Below are 15,414 nucleotides of genomic sequence, written 5' to 3' on the forward strand. Positions count from 1 at the left end.
GATACGAGTACGCGGATAGATCGGTTCGTGAACGCAGGCTAGGAATGTTTTGAAACCTGCCAAATACTTAACCTAAGTTTCGGGATCACCACGAAAGGCTCCGAAGGCCTTCGATTTCCCGGCTTCTAGATCTCCCTGTCGATTCGAGGTTGGTGTATCCCCCGGTATCTCGATCGCGTCCGGACAGATGCGAGTCGGAAAGCGAATCGCGTGTTTACGAGCGACAGTGTACGTGGGAGATTCGATTTTTGGTAAGCGATACATCGTATTCCCGGAATTCGAGCGCGACATTCCATCGAATTGACGCGTGCATGACAGAGGGGACGCGACGTCGGGGTGTACGATTTTCGCGCGAAAAAAATATTCCTGTTCTTCACGGTTTTTTTTCTCGTCGCGAAGCCGCACGAAAATCCTCGCGCGAGCAAAACACACCACGGTTTTTACTGGCGGAACGCACACGCGACGAAAACGTTATAGTGCGATCGGTGTAATAAGATCTTACCTAATGTTTCCTGGCGTCGTGGCCCACACCCTTTTCAAGAATTAGACACCAACTGTCACTCGTGACGCCCACGGCTGCACACAGGTACTCGCCGCGACACACCGCTTCACGACACCCACCCGCTTTACTCTTATTTATTTCGAGAACGCGAAAAGTACAAAGGAGCGAGTCGTCAGAAACGTACACTGACTGTGATCACTGCACGAATGCTCCGAGTACGTCATGTCCTGAGAAGCTAGCGCCGCAGTGCGAACTGCCGTACGCCGCCTCTTGGTTAGGAAACACTGCCAGTTCCTAGGGTTTTTTGTCCCACCCGATCGACAGTCCAGCCAGTAAACAGTAATTTTTTGTTTACGCTCGAGTTCGAACCTTCCCTTCTCGTACAATCGACGTCCGTAAAGTGGCTTTTATCTCGGTGAACTCGTTTCGTATTGTAAACTTTTTAATCGAATTGGTACGTTTATCGGAAACTCGATCGCTTGAGAATTATACGGGAACTTGCGATGCACGTATTACTTACCGACCAGAGCTGTGTACAATATGACCTAAAACCGTTTCAAATGTGTCCATTTAAGCACACACCAAAGGGTTTTTAAAAAAATATTTTGATATTGAGACTTGAACAGTGACAATATTTTACTTGTGTAATCGTTTGTTTCAACTGTACTATATTGTTGTTAGATATGGAATAACCTATGCGCTACGCACAGTAGAAAGGACAGATTTTACTCGGTTCTGGTAATGCATTATGTTGTTAGAGCAACGTTTTAAGTATTAAACTTTCACAAATAGCAAAATGGCAGAAGAAAACAATGATGAAGTTATGGACGATAAGTCCAACGGTAATAAAGAACCTCCAAAAATGAGCGCTGCAGAGGAACGTTCAGAATATTTTAGAAAGCTGGAGAAGTGGTTGCACGAAGCGTATGCTTGGCAGAGCATGGCTGCGATGTTCCCATATTATCTAATGTCGGGTCAAATATTGAATTCATCATCGGATATGATCATTACATGTATGTATACTTATGTTTCACTTATTAAATGTATTATATTTTGTTAATATAAAAAATTATTCTATAAAATAGAATAATTACAGATGTACCACCATTTTCATCTGCAGCATCAAATGCAGCAGGTACACAGAGATTAATACTAGGCACAAATGGTCAACAGAATGATCCGCTAAGGCAAAGAAGAGCCCAAGATCCCATGGGATCTCCGTTTCAACCTCCTGGAGCAGAAGGTAGAAGGTCATAACGATAACTCCTGAGTTCATCACATTCCAACAGAGGTTCAATTAGTACTCTATGTGCTTTTGATACAAAAATACTGCATTTGACATGTTCCTTTTACGCCAACATATTTTATACGTATTCTGAAGTAGAAAGAAATTTTCTGGTTTGATCAATGCAGTGTTTTTGAACCATACATCTTCATCATAATCATGTGCTATAAAGTTAATTGCACTTACTGAAATCTTAGAAAACCATTTTTTCAGGCTTTGAATATCGTATACCACGAATATGGAAAAGATTTGCTGCTGAATTTATAGATTTCACCATGTTATTCTTCTTGAAGTTTTCTATTGCTTTCATTGCCATTGATGTTTTTGATCTTATGTATGTAAAGTTAACGGACTAGAGTAATAAGATTTTTTATGAAAGATTGTACTACATTTTATTTTTTATAGAGATATAGATGATTTGTGGATGAACTTGAGAATCGATTATATAATGTCTTTAGAAGTGACATATGGAATGATAGTGTTGCAGATAATACACTGTGTAATAGCGTGTGTTTTCGAGGTAAGCATCAGGCCTCAAAATATTGACATCAACAAATAAACATTATTTTAATCAAATATCGCTTAGGCATTTTGGCTGCAACATGGCGTAAATGGTCGTGGTGGTGGTGCAACACCTGGCAAATCTATGATGGGATTGCGGGTTGTACAATGCCGAAATATTACACCTGTCGATAGACCTGACAATTCGGAAGTTGTACGCGTTTCCCCAGGAACAAAGTTAGGCTTACCATTCGCACTTGGAAGATCTGTGATTAAGAACATGATCCTGGCCTTCTTTTTCCCAATATGCTTTGCATTATTCATTTTTAGATTTAACAGAGCTATTTACGACTTACTTTGTAACTCGATCGTAGTTGAAGATCCTTATAGAAACTTAAATAATAATAGATTGCATCAGCAATGAATACAAGTTCTGTTATAGGAACAATGCATTTCTAATTTGCATGTTTTATGTGTGTGTATGTATGTGTGTGAGAGTCAATGTACATATATGTATAAATTAAATGTAGTGTCGTTACAAAGTATTTTTCTAAACTTTATGACGGTTACTATCTACACCATTGTAAAGTAAAGGGCTATGTAATATCTTTATAACAGGCGCGTACAAGTTATTTAAAAGTGGACACTTAATTAAATTAAAATCTGCACAACTTGTACACATCATAATTATTGTAGCTATGAATAAAAACATTTTATAATTGACACTTGAATTATCAACTTATTCTCGGACTTACTTTTTATATATAATTACTGGATTATTGAAATACATATATTCACTTGAGTTTTGATATTCTATTTAATAAATTTAAAATTCATATTTGTGTTTTAAATTTTACACGACTGTTTGATAAGTTCGGCACGCCATCTGAAAGAAGATGGCCTGAAACTGACAAGACTAGCTCCTAACCAATGACGTCACTTCCCAGTTAAACGTGGCTGCCTCACGACTGAAGGAAGGAGTGGCTTTGCGATCTGTCAAGTTAAATGAATTCTCGTGAAAATTGATGACTTATCGCATCGATTAAGTTGTTTCTGTGTGCTTAATATTGATAATTCATCGTGCAGTAGTTTTAAACTACAATAAAAATGTCGTCTTCGGGTGATTTTTGTAACCCGTTACGTAAATTTAAGCTTGTCTTTCTCGGCGAACAGAGCGGTAAGTATTTTCCGTAGATACTTCCGTTGATTTTCGATCAATATTGCCAATGAATCTGAACATTTTACTTCACTGACGATTTCTTGCACGTCACAGACGAAAATTTCACTCGAATTCCGTTGGCCGTTCTAGGTTATAGATCAATATTTCTGGTCGCTTTGCAACATAATCGTTGCGATCGAATTCGGCGTCGTTCTTGTTGTCACCATCTCAATGTAGCATTTCATTTTAACGATGTCGTTAATACTGTATGTACCTCATATTAGAAACCGTTGTTTCTTAACCTTGCCGATAGGAATATTCATTTATCATTGAAATTTCTAATTTATGCATGTAACTTCGACTGATATCTGGTGTATTTATTTCCCTTTAAACGATTATCAATCACGTCGGGTTACTACAATTTTACTACATCTGTATCATGGTTAAGTATAGTAAATAATTTTTGGAAGGAAATATAAATTTTTAAAAATTATTGTATAGATTGAAAATCTATATGTATATTAAAAGAATCTAACATCTTTGATTCAGATGTTTGTAGCTTTTTAATTAAATGTACCTGGCTTTTTGCATTAATTGTATAATTTGATGTTACAGTTGGAAAAACATCTCTCATCACACGGTTCATGTATGACAGCTTTGACAACACGTATCAGGTATAAAACTACCAGTTTTATAATGATTATGATATATTAATTAGATTTGTGATATATATATATATATATATATGTATATATACATATATATCACATATCTAATTAAACTATTACATGTACACTCACACGTATGTCTGTATTCTTTGACATCAAAAGCATATGAATTAAATATGAAGTAATTTATTGAAATTCATTCTTGCATGAATATTTAAATTTGATGTCTTGTTGGCTGTATACAGTGTGATACAACCCACACTTAAATCTTCTGAGATCATCTATATTCTAGTAACACACTTTCCATTGGCCTTATGGGAATACAATAATCATATAATCCCATCTTGCTTTCTATTTATGTTGGTGAAGTTTTCATATGACTTTAAAGTAGGAAATACCTTTAATGTCTAAAGTGGTCAATATCATATGTTAGGGGCAAATGCTAGTAGGAGAGACAGTACTGAGGTCAAGAGATATTGACTTTTTCTAATAGATTGATTGAAAGAAATTATAGTCAATATTGTTATATATATATATTTCTTAATGTATATTAAGATATATATCAAGAGATATATTAAGAAGATATCTCAGGTATATCAAAGAAAATAAGATTATATATACTTAATTATTTTATTTTCAAAGAACATACTTGGAATGCAATGTAATGTGAAGTATGTGTCGAACATATTATAGTGAAAAGAACATAATGTTATTTGTTGCAGGCTACAATAGGTATAGATTTTTTAAGTAAAACTATGTATTTGGAGGATAGGACTGTAAGATTACAGCTGTGGGACACAGCAGGCCAAGAACGGTTTAGATCTTTGATACCAAGTTATATCAGAGATTCTACAGTTGCAGTGGTCGTATATGATATTACTAGTAAGTGTGGTTCATAGGAAGACTGATCTTCTTGTTTGCTAAGTCAACTGAACTGAACTATTTACACAGATGCAAACTCGTTTCACCAAACATCGAAGTGGATCGATGACGTTCGAGCTGAGAGAGGAAGTGATGTAATTATAATGCTAGTGGGTAATAAAACAGACTTGAGTGAAAAAAGACAAGTTCCAACAGAAGAAGGTGAACGAAAAGCTAAAGAGTTAAATGTGATGTTTACTGAAACTAGTGCTAAAGCTGGATATAACGTTAAACAAGTACGTGTTAAGGAAGTCATTTTATCTTTTGTCTTACTAACTAATATTTTATGTGGTCAATTGTGCTACCTGTTCATTTCAGTTATTTAGAAGAGTAGCAGCAGCTCTACCAGGTATGGATTCCACTGAAAATAAGCCTCCTGAAGACAGTATCCTTTCTGTAAGATATGTAATATACACACTTGCATGGTACATACACACATAATCGTATTTCAGGTATTTTTCTTTCTAAGAATTTAGCAGTAAGAAGCATATCCTAGGCCCTGAATTTATAATAGTGATTGTGTTCGTTACACAATTAATTATATATTTTACAGGAATCACATTAATTAATTAAGTTACAAAATATTTCTTAAGCCACTCATTTTGACATTCTTCATCACTATTGTCCATCTTTTGAACATCATTTTCGACTATATTTTTTTTTTGAATATTTATTATTTGATATTATTAACAATTTCTTTTTTTTCCGTTCTCTTTTTGTGTTTTCCTTAATATGTTGCTAAACCTGTAGTGCAAGAAGTAGTTCTCAAGGACACACCAATTGAACTGAAAGCAACGGAGAGCAGTTGTGCATGTTAAACCACCGATCAGCTTAACGGTAGACAAAACACTTCTTTAAGTTAATTTAATAAATTAAACTTTCGACGTTAGAACGGTGACATATTCAGCCTTGTGTTCTTTTCACAGTTTAGAATGTGGAAAGTGTCAGCACAGTACTGAATAGGTATAATACTTTATTCATGAAAATATAAATATCACACGGTAGCTTAAGTGGACTGCTTTTACACAATAACGTGTTTCGTTTGTATCAGTACAGCAATTCATGAACATAAGCCAATTTATTTAAATCCTCGAACTTTCTACCAATGCTGCTTGTTCTTCTTTCTTTGAACGCGTCAATGGTCGATAAATGTCATATTTAAAAAGAAAGCATCGAGGTAATTTTTTAATTTTATAAAATGAAATTTTCAATCGGACGTTTTGTTTTAGCGCGTGTACTTATCGTAATTTTAACTTTAAGCAATGACACTTGATATCTTTTGCATTCTGTAAACAAAATGAAACTTTCAACGAGATACTAGTTGTGTGCATGATCGGTGTAGCAGTTGCATGATGTGGTAAACTTACTTATATATATACACATATATGTATATGCATATAAGTATATGTATAAGTTGACAGCAGTATCCACTGATCGGTGAAACTATAAAATTACGTATTGCGTAAATGCAGTCAAGCATTTAGACAACAACGATTTATTGATTTAAAGTGATTGCAACAGTCAGCAATAAGAGTCTTTTATATTTATGAATCCAATCAATTTCAATTTAAACGAATGTGCTGAAGAAGAGAACTCGTACACAGATTGTACCTGCGTGCGAATTATTACGAAGAGAAAAAAATTTCTGAGGGAAAATAATACGAATTTGAACGTCGCAAAAAAACTAGCAGCTAATGTTATCTGATTTTTTTACGAATATTTTAAGAACCCATTGCTCATGTGTGAGGGCTTTCCGTGTGTTGGAATAGCCGCTGCATAAATTAACATATTGCATTTCCCGTGGAAGTATTATTTATACATTTTGAACCGAGTTAAACTCATTTAGAACGAACGAAGAAGAAACGTTATAGATAGAGAAATTAAGCAAAAAGATTCTGACAAATTCAGATATGTACATATTAACTTAAAATTGGGATACGGATAGACAGAATGCTATTATACCTAATATTATGACATTTTTGTTAATAATTATTGTAATATTTTAATTTATATAAAAAAAACCTCGAATAGCATTATTTTTTTATGTTGATTTCTTAAAGTCCACAATATTTTCTTGCCATTTTTCCTTATATACATATGTATTTCCTTGTTTCGAAATTGCTATGAGACTTACTTACTTACTTACTTTTATCAGTGTTTGAACGGTAATTATAAGTAGATATAATACGCATACAACATATTGTATGGCATTGTAAAGAAAAAACGTGACTAACAGCACTCAATGTATAATTTTAATTAAGGTGCTTCGTGGCTGTAAACCTCTCACTATTATTAATGTTAGGGAATGTTCCGTCCCATTTTTGAACTGTTTAAATTTTATACGCTTTTTAATTACAGCTACTCTAGCTTCAAAAAGTAACAAAAAAAAAAAAACAAAGAAAAGAAAAGAGAAAAAGAATTGTACATTTTAATGGGACTAATTCTACAATTTAACGTTTAAGAAACCATACCGTTTGTAATAATAATATCTGAATCGTATAGTATCAAACTTATTATGCTGCCTGAACGCAATGGAAAATAATTAAAATCTACAGTATTGATTTTAAGGCCTAATATTCATTGCATCGTGTAGTCTTAAGATTATCAAATTTCTGTAACAATAACGATGATAACAATACTAACAATGACAGTGATAATCACGCGAACGTCGCGAACGTGTCTGTTCAATGAAAAAGAAATAGAAAAAGAAATAGAAGGAAGTTGAAAATGTGTACACGATGCCGCGAAAACATTGAACTGTTAACTGTGCCACACTAACACTCTTGATAACGCCTTAACACACGAAAGCAGCTGTCGACTTGCAGAACCAATCACCGATGCAGAACGGCTCCGAGTCCGAGGGGGAGAGCGGCTGCATTTGCTAGGGAGTTGGTGGTTTATCAATGTGCAGCTAATTAATGCTAGCTACCTTTGAGACAATTCAGATACGAGAGAACCAAACGATTCATCCACATACTATTAAACAAGATGCTGGCTTCTTCTGATGTCGACTATCGTGGCCCGTAATGTTTGCGCGAGGAAGGCATAACAGAAACGTTTTCATTAAATGCCATTCTAATATCGACTACTTCTGCCGTAATCATTTAAGTCGTTACTTGCGGGATTCGTTGCTATTCCATGTTAATCCGGGGAAAGAGAGCGAAAGAAAGAAAGCGAGCGAGATAGAGAGAGAGAGAGAAAGAGAAAGAGAGCTTCGTACGGTTATAGTGCGCGTTACCTTGTTGTATGTGTTGGAAGAACTTGCGAATCTGCGCCGCGTCGTCGAACGCAGATCTGCGTCGATCACAGATCGATTACATCGATGTAAACGCCTACGCTCGAGCACGATGATACTGCGGCCCTTTTGTAACGTGTAAATTCACCAGGCGACCGAAGCAATACACAGCAAAAAAAAAGAAAGGAAAAAAAGAAAAGAAAAGAATCAGCTTTCTACGACTCCGTACATATCACGAATTTCTCGATGTTACCCTTCGTTTCGTTCGTGTTTCGTTTCTTGAGCCCATCTAGAAACACATTCTCTGTCGGAAGTCGATAGTTTTACCTGTCGGAGCATATTTCATAAGCCCATTCGAGATCGTCGTTGTTTCATTTCTTATCGCGACCATATCTTCTTGCGCGCGACACGCACAAAAAACACCGGGAAGCTTGACGAACGAGTCTCTTAGAGAAACCACACACGTACACACGTGCGATCACGAGAAAACGACTGAAAGTAAACAATATATTAGTCCGTCATACTCTTTGTTAGTCGAGGAATCAAAAGATCGAGACGCGACCGCAACAGCCTGTCGTTAAAGACCGAGGAAAATTGTAATTCGTAGAGCGCGTTTATTGGCGAGCCTTGTTCGACGAATTGTTCAAGATTTATAATGTAATCGTAATTACAATCTTTATAGACGTTTTTTCGATATTTCTTGGTAATAAGCGTGCGACTCTTGTTACGCGATCCGTTGGTACATTGGAGGGAAGAGAGAGAGAGAGAGAGAGAGAGAGAGCGAAGAAAAGAGGCGCGTTTCAATAACGGCGAGCGCAAAAGTGAGAGAGAAACGACTTCGCGTTAGGTGTATCAGAGAATGCTCAACGTTGCTTCTACTCGCCATTTTGTACGATCGTTTCGATGGATCCGAATTTCCGTGTTTCTTATTGATTTTTAATACGATTCTGACGAGAATCCGCGGCCACCTCGGCGACGCGCGATGTTCCGCGACGACGTCGCGAGACGTCGAAACCGTCGGAACCGCCAAGCAATATTGTCGCCCGCGGCCGAGGAAACCGGCGAAACAAATTTCGAGTTGAAAAATAGCTGCGCCTTCTTTCTGCGAAATGATCCGCGCGCAAAACGGCAGATAAAATGCCGACGCTAGGACGCGCGTGTCAATTCAAGAACGCGTGTCTCTCGCTCCTCGACGAGCGTCGAGCGACGAAATACCGGTTTTGTGTTTCATCGAGGAGACTGAACGCTTCTAGCATGCCAATGTGTAATTAATTAAACGAAATTAAGGTAACTCGAGCGATCTGTACGACTTGTACTGGGCGAGGTACAACGAGGAACGCCTTTGGGACTGGAAAATGGGGGGATCGAAGCGGAAAGAAATCGAGGTCTGGATTAGAAGTCTGATGTGGAGGTTCGCGTTTCCGATAGAAAACGAGAAGCGGGCCAATTTAGCATTTGCTGAAATAGAACCTAGAAGACCAGTAGAGACGCGTCCGTCGGGAGTAAAAAACGCGAGGTTGAGAAAGCTTCGCTTGCTCGCGAGCCAAGAGCAGGCGCAGGTTTCTCTAGTGTCGTCGTTGTACATTGATGTGATAAGGCTTTTACCGAGAAAACGATACTACGAGAAATAAGGGCAGTAACGAAGAGAGAGAGAGAGAGAGAGAGAGAGAGAGAGAGAGAAAGCGCGAGAGCGAGACAGGAGTGATGATAAGAAGTCATAACGTTGTAATTCATTAATCCGCCGTGCTTAACGTGAACTCTACGTCGCCCTAGCACCACCGTTTTCCGAACGTTAAACTGTCTTTCTAGCGCCCAGCCCCTCTGTATAAGGTGTCGTGTAGCGTCGATTCGTACCGTAACGTACCGCGAACGCGCGAGAATCTCGACGACGACCGGATGATACAAGTTTCCATGTTTAACGCTCGTGCCGCACAATTCCTCCGTGATAACTCATTCGATAGACGACTCGTCCGAGAGCGACGATCGTACTTAGAAACGAAATTCGACGTGACGAAAATCCGACGGACTCGTATCATCCCCGGCGTCCGGGTTCCTCCCCGTTTAACGTACAGCCTCGAGAACTATGTAATCAGGAGTTCGAGGGCCGTATGCGTATGTCAAGGTGTCTCTTCTTCTTCACTTTGCTTCGATCCCGCGAGCGGCGTGGACGCTCGCCGTGAGATCCCGTTTGCGACCGGAGACGCGCTCGTAGTTCGACGTAGCATATAGAATCTTTTACGACTTTCCATACCGAGAGTAAATCGCTAATATTTAATATTCGCCTATTGTAAGACTCACGCCTAAGAGGATGCGTTACTTTTTCGCACGGCCAGAGGCATTGTTCCGGTCGCGGTCGGCGCGACAATTTGCCGAGGACGTCGTCACCACCGCGGCCGACGGGATCGAAGCCGCACTGATCTAGTCGGGAACGATCGACGCGTTGATCATTCATTCGGTGGTCCACGGTGCTTGCTTTCACGGGGGGCGCAGTTGGCATTGAAAATAACCTTTCCGTTGCGGTTTAGCCCCTTTGCTACGGCGGGGTAGTCCGGGGAAATCGGTGAACCGAATAGCGGGTCCTAGTCGAAGAAGCGTTGCTTCTTAATTTTCCGTACCTTGATCCCCTAGGATAGATAGAGGAAGTCGACAACGATGTTGGATCGAATTTCTTGCTTTTCTTTTCTCTTCTGAATCCGGAAAACAAATCGTGTTTCGTTTTTTCTTTTTTCGTGAAAGCGACAGTCTGCGGTAGTTGCTCGTAGCAGAGGGGTTAATTAATGGTGGTTTAATAGTATGATAGCGACACTGATTTGTAGCATTTCGAAAGGGAATTCTTGTGAATGTAATTTGCAAGGCAAGCCGCGTTCCGTGGTAACGTTATTGTAGCCGATGTTTCTTAGTTGAATAGAGGTGTTTGCTGTATCGTCTCTTTGCAATTAAATTGTCAAACTTAAACGTAGGCAGTAGGGTGCGATATTCATTAATTGTAAGATCGACCTTTCGAGCCTCGACGCCGTTCCACAGATATTACGTACGTGGCCCCCTCCATCCCGGTATCGTGGCACTCCATTTCTTGATAATCCCGTTTGCTCATCGAGCCCCACGCATAAATCCACCGTGACAGAACAATGAGAGTGAACTTCGATTTGTGATACTTTTGATACCTTCGATTTTGCATCGGTTTTTTAAACAAAAACACGGCGTATCGTTTTCCGTAGCCTAGCCCCTCCCACATACCCCCCCGCTCCCCCCCACCGTTCATTTCGCGACCACCGCACGAGGCTCGAAGGGTCGAACGCCAAGGCTTTCAGTTTCCGATACATTATATAAAATAGGAAATAATGTACGCTTTTGTTTAACGTCATCGAACGAGATCTTGCAGAAATATAATTGAAAATAAAAACCAGAGACCTTGTTCTTTCAGGAAACACGGCCGGAACGAAATGTCAATGATTCACACTGTCCAACGCTTGTTCCTCTAACCCTTTGCACTCGAGTATGCGGTGACCATGAGACACCGTTGAAATTGTTACGCCACGTTCCAAGATAATTTTTTATAATATCAAAGCTTAGCTGTAAAGAATTGTTAAAAGTCTAACCGTTGTACGAGTCGCAAGACTCAGAATTCCGTACGCATAAAATGCACTTTGTCGCTGAAATGGAGATACCATAAGTCGAAAGAAGTTCATTTAAATCTTCCAGTTAATACGGCTTCGAGTGCAAAGGGTTGACCCAGCGGCATTCCGTCGTCGAACACGCGCGCGAATCCTTCGCATAATTTCCTCTTTCGCTTCGCTCGGCAACGACCGTCCCGACTAGACCGGAAGCTAAAGTGCATTTATGACCCGAACATTATCATATATAATTACTAATTACGTGCGTACCATGTATATCCGTCGATCGAGTTCGTTGACGGGGAAAAATCAAAAAAACTGATAAAAAGCATTACCCGACGTTCACTATTGTTTCTCGTTCGCTCTAGCGCAACGCTGGTAACGACTGCGTGGTTATCGTCTATCATCGCACCGCAGCGAATGCGTGTATCGATCGCATTATCCGAAGAGAGAGAGAGAGGGAGAGCCACGAGTAATGTTACTCGATTTATTTGAATCGGTCATGGCCTGGTTTAGCGCCACACATTTCTATTAACATTCTATTGCGATACTCGATCATCCAGAATACAAGTGAAACGGACAAGTTATCCGGTTCTTCTCGAATGATTTTTATTCCAGCAACGCAGCCCGCGCGAGCAACGTTATCGCTTAATTAGAGGCAACGATGAGGGGACCACGATGGTGCACAGATTTAATTTCGATTTGCTAATACGATTCTAGATTCAATAGCCTGATCAAAGAGACGTTCAATCATGGACGTACAATGACGTTTCCATCGCAATGCTATACATTGTATAACGATTTCGTGGATAATCAACGGCGGCACTCTCTCTTCATGGTCGAGACGCGACAAGGACGCTGTTTGATCTTACCTTGTGGACTCTTCTCGCTATTCATAAAGCAATTTCGGAGCGCGGTTTATCGGTGCGCGGCGGGTCTCGGTCTGATCTCGAATACCGCCTGTCTCTTTGTTTCCGGCACAGACGGGGTCGCCGGTGCGAACGAAATCCAGCCGGGAGCAGCCGCGTGGGCATCAAACGCCTTCGACGTGTTTGCCGGCCCGCATTACCGCGATAGTCCCGGCATAAATACCGGACACACAGGACGCTTCGGTGACCGGCGAGACGACCGGAACGATGAATTCCGATCCGTGCGGGTCACGCTCGGCCGGGCCCCGCGAACTTCGATCCATGGTAATCGGAGCGTCGAAGTTCGCGGAACGAGGACGGCTTGCGGAGAAGTTCCGTGGGAACGCCGATTGTTTAATACCTCCGCGATTCTTTCCGTTTCGAACGCAGTTTCAATCGAAACCCGGGATATAATCAGCCCCCGGGTCCGCCGAACGGTTTTTCGTCCGGGAAGTTCCTGCGCGCTGGTTGAACAGCGCCGGTGAGTTGAACGGAACGAATAATTGGGTAAGTTCGTGAAATATTGCCGATTGAAAGCGGAGTTGCAGAGGGCGGACGAAAGATACGAGCTGCTAGGTTGGTGCGTATGAAACGTCGGGATTTTTATGTGAACATATAAAACTGCGTATCTTCGTTCGGAAGCTGTTTATTTAATCAAAATATCGCTTCATTTGCCTCGGTACACTTTTCTCAATGAGATTTTAATGCACAGATGCGCCTGTCTTAAAGGCATTCTGATCGGATTGCACATTTTCGCTAAGGAAAAAGTTACTTCGAATTACCTCAGGAATCGCCTGAAAAACATCTTTCCGGGTGTTAACATAATTATGGAACACCCTGTATACCTAATCGTAGTTCGATGACAAATCGCTGCTTCTTACCGAAGTGTTTCCTAACTTTCGTGACGATAAAGGATAGCTGTCCGACGTAAGGGACTAATGGTCCTCTTATGGGGGGAAAGAATAATTTTCTCGCGAAGAAGAGGAATAGTCTGCTCGCAGAGAAAACGAATAGCGCGCTCATGAAGAGATTGGGTAGCTCTCTTACGAAGGAAAAGAATAACTTTCTCGTGGAGGAAGAATGTAGCTCTTTCTTGGAGAACAATAATAACTGTCTCGCGTAAGAGACCAGGGTTTGCTTTTTGGAGAAAGACACCTGAAACAGGTTCACGTTACAATTCTGAGGTGACAAAAAGTTTGGCGGACAGATATTATCGCTACGAGCCTGTTATCACGTGCCCTCTTCCGAAAAACGAGCCATGGTTACGAGCCTCCATTAAAGACAATTGTTACCGGATTGCTGGTCTTTATGCAATTTAAAAATTGTCTGCCTCAATTGTAAGAAACAGAATAATACTTGAAACTTAATAACGCAGAGAATGATACGTTGATATTCTTAAAATCAATTAATCTATTCCCAGGTTGGAATTTAACTTAGTATTAGGATGGTGAGTATGAAATGTCGGATTTTTAAGTGAATATATAAAACTGCATATCTTTTTTCAAAAGCTGTTTATTTGATCAAAATATGCTCCGTTTGCTTCAGTACACTTTTTCGAACGAGATTTCAATGCATAGATGCCTGTCTTAAAGAAATTCTGATCTTTAGAATCGATAAACTCTGATATGGAATTTTTCAGACTGTCTTCATTTTCGTACCGTTTAGCCCGTAAAAACTGTTCTAAATGTTAAAAAAAAAAATGAAAGTCGGTTGGCGAAAGATCCGGCGAATAAGCTGGGTGCTGCGAAATTTCATATTTTAATTCATTTAACTTCGCAATTGTTTTGTACGACGTATAATTTTCAATTTTTCATGCATTTCATCGATGTACCGGCAGTACTTCTCGACTGTAATTGTCTCCCCAGTTCGAAGGAACGAGTAGCGAATTATTCCGGTCACATTCGTTTCCACCGATGCTTTCGGAGCATCATTTTTCACAGACGTTTTAGGTCTTCCACGCGGTTTATTTTCTAGGGAAAAATCAGCAGACCGAAAATTTTCAAACCAACGCTGCACTTTTCGATCGTTAACAGTATTCTCCTCAAACGCCTGGTTTATATCGCGTGCAGCTTTTGCAGCATTATTACCAAGTTTGTACTCACATAAAAAAATTACACGAATATCGGTTAAATTCGTATCCTTACGAGATTCAAAGCAAATAACAAAATGGAACACTTTTGAGAAAATTTTCTTCGTTGAAACGTGACTCTGGCAATGGACGGTACGACTATAAACGAGGTTATGCCAAAAAAGAAAAGCATAACGAAAACAGGGAGACAAATGTTCGCGTGTAAAGAAAATCCGACATTTCATATGCACCAACCTAATATAATGTTCGACTAATCCGGATATTCGCGGGGATTGCCCCCCCCCCGGGGGGGGGGGGAGAGACAAGCTAAGATTGCAATTTAAGGGGTCCGCGGGGATTATTAAAAATACATCCCGTAAGCGAAATTATAGCGGGGCAATTCGTTAATCCGCGAGGAATAACGAAATCTGCGGTTGATTGAATTTCATCGTTCGACGAGAACGCGCTCCTTGGCGAAAGTAGGACAGATTTAATTAAACGGTTTTCATCTGAAGGATATAATTTAGAAAAGTCGTTTATTTTTAACCATCTT

General features: G+C 39.8%; 3 protein-coding genes across 8 annotated transcripts in view; 2 read left to right on the top strand and 1 right to left on the bottom strand.

Moving 5' to 3' along the window:
* Positions 1–769, bottom strand: part of krz (beta-arrestin protein kurtz) — a 101,478-nt gene extending 100,709 nt beyond the window's left edge. The window contains exon 1 of the mRNA XM_033465337.2: positions 503–769. The gene's annotated coding sequence lies outside the window, so the exon portion shown is untranslated. The remainder of the gene's footprint in view (positions 1–502) is intronic.
* LOC117217611 (protein FAM8A1) lies at positions 177–3,011 on the top strand. 3 transcript variants are annotated; one of them, XM_033465342.2, is made up of 6 exons: positions 177–251; positions 1,295–1,515; positions 1,599–1,745; positions 2,001–2,121; positions 2,193–2,307; positions 2,374–3,011. In XM_033465342.2, exons 2-6 carry the CDS (start codon positions 1,299–1,301, stop codon positions 2,710–2,712), a joined length of 939 nt encoding a protein of 312 aa, XP_033321233.2. In that variant the 5' UTR covers positions 177–251; positions 1,295–1,298; the 3' UTR covers positions 2,713–3,011. The 3 variants fall into 3 exon arrangements, with proteins under 3 accessions (XP_033321233.2, XP_033321232.2, XP_033321235.2); XM_033465341.2 differs by lacking the exon at positions 177–251 and adding an exon at positions 797–956; XM_033465344.2 differs by lacking the exon at positions 177–251 and adding an exon at positions 797–956 and having other exon boundaries at positions 1,623–1,745.
* Positions 3,012–3,218: 207 nt separating this feature from the next.
* On the top strand, positions 3,219–11,699 carry Rab6 (RAS oncogene family member Rab6). 4 transcript variants are annotated; one of them, XM_033465348.2, is made up of 7 exons: positions 3,221–3,465; positions 4,063–4,121; positions 4,838–4,997; positions 5,067–5,272; positions 5,355–5,421; positions 5,787–5,873; positions 7,862–11,699. In XM_033465348.2, exons 1-6 carry the CDS (start codon positions 3,396–3,398, stop codon positions 5,852–5,854), a joined length of 630 nt encoding a protein of 209 aa, XP_033321239.1. In that variant the 5' UTR covers positions 3,221–3,395; the 3' UTR covers positions 5,855–5,873; positions 7,862–11,699. The 4 variants fall into 4 exon arrangements, with proteins under 4 accessions (XP_033321237.1, XP_033321239.1, XP_033321240.1 ...); XM_033465349.2 differs by lacking the exon at positions 7,862–11,699 and adding an exon at positions 5,963–7,069; XM_033465346.2 differs by lacking the exon at positions 5,787–5,873 and having other exon boundaries at positions 3,219–3,465; positions 7,848–11,699.
* Positions 11,700–15,414: the final 3,715 nt, after the last annotated feature.

The sequence above is a fragment of the Megalopta genalis genome, chromosome 8 (genome assembly GCF_051020955.1).
Source record: "Megalopta genalis isolate 19385.01 chromosome 8, iyMegGena1_principal, whole genome shotgun sequence".
Classification (NCBI taxonomy): Eukaryota; Metazoa; Arthropoda; class Insecta; order Hymenoptera; family Halictidae; genus Megalopta; species Megalopta genalis.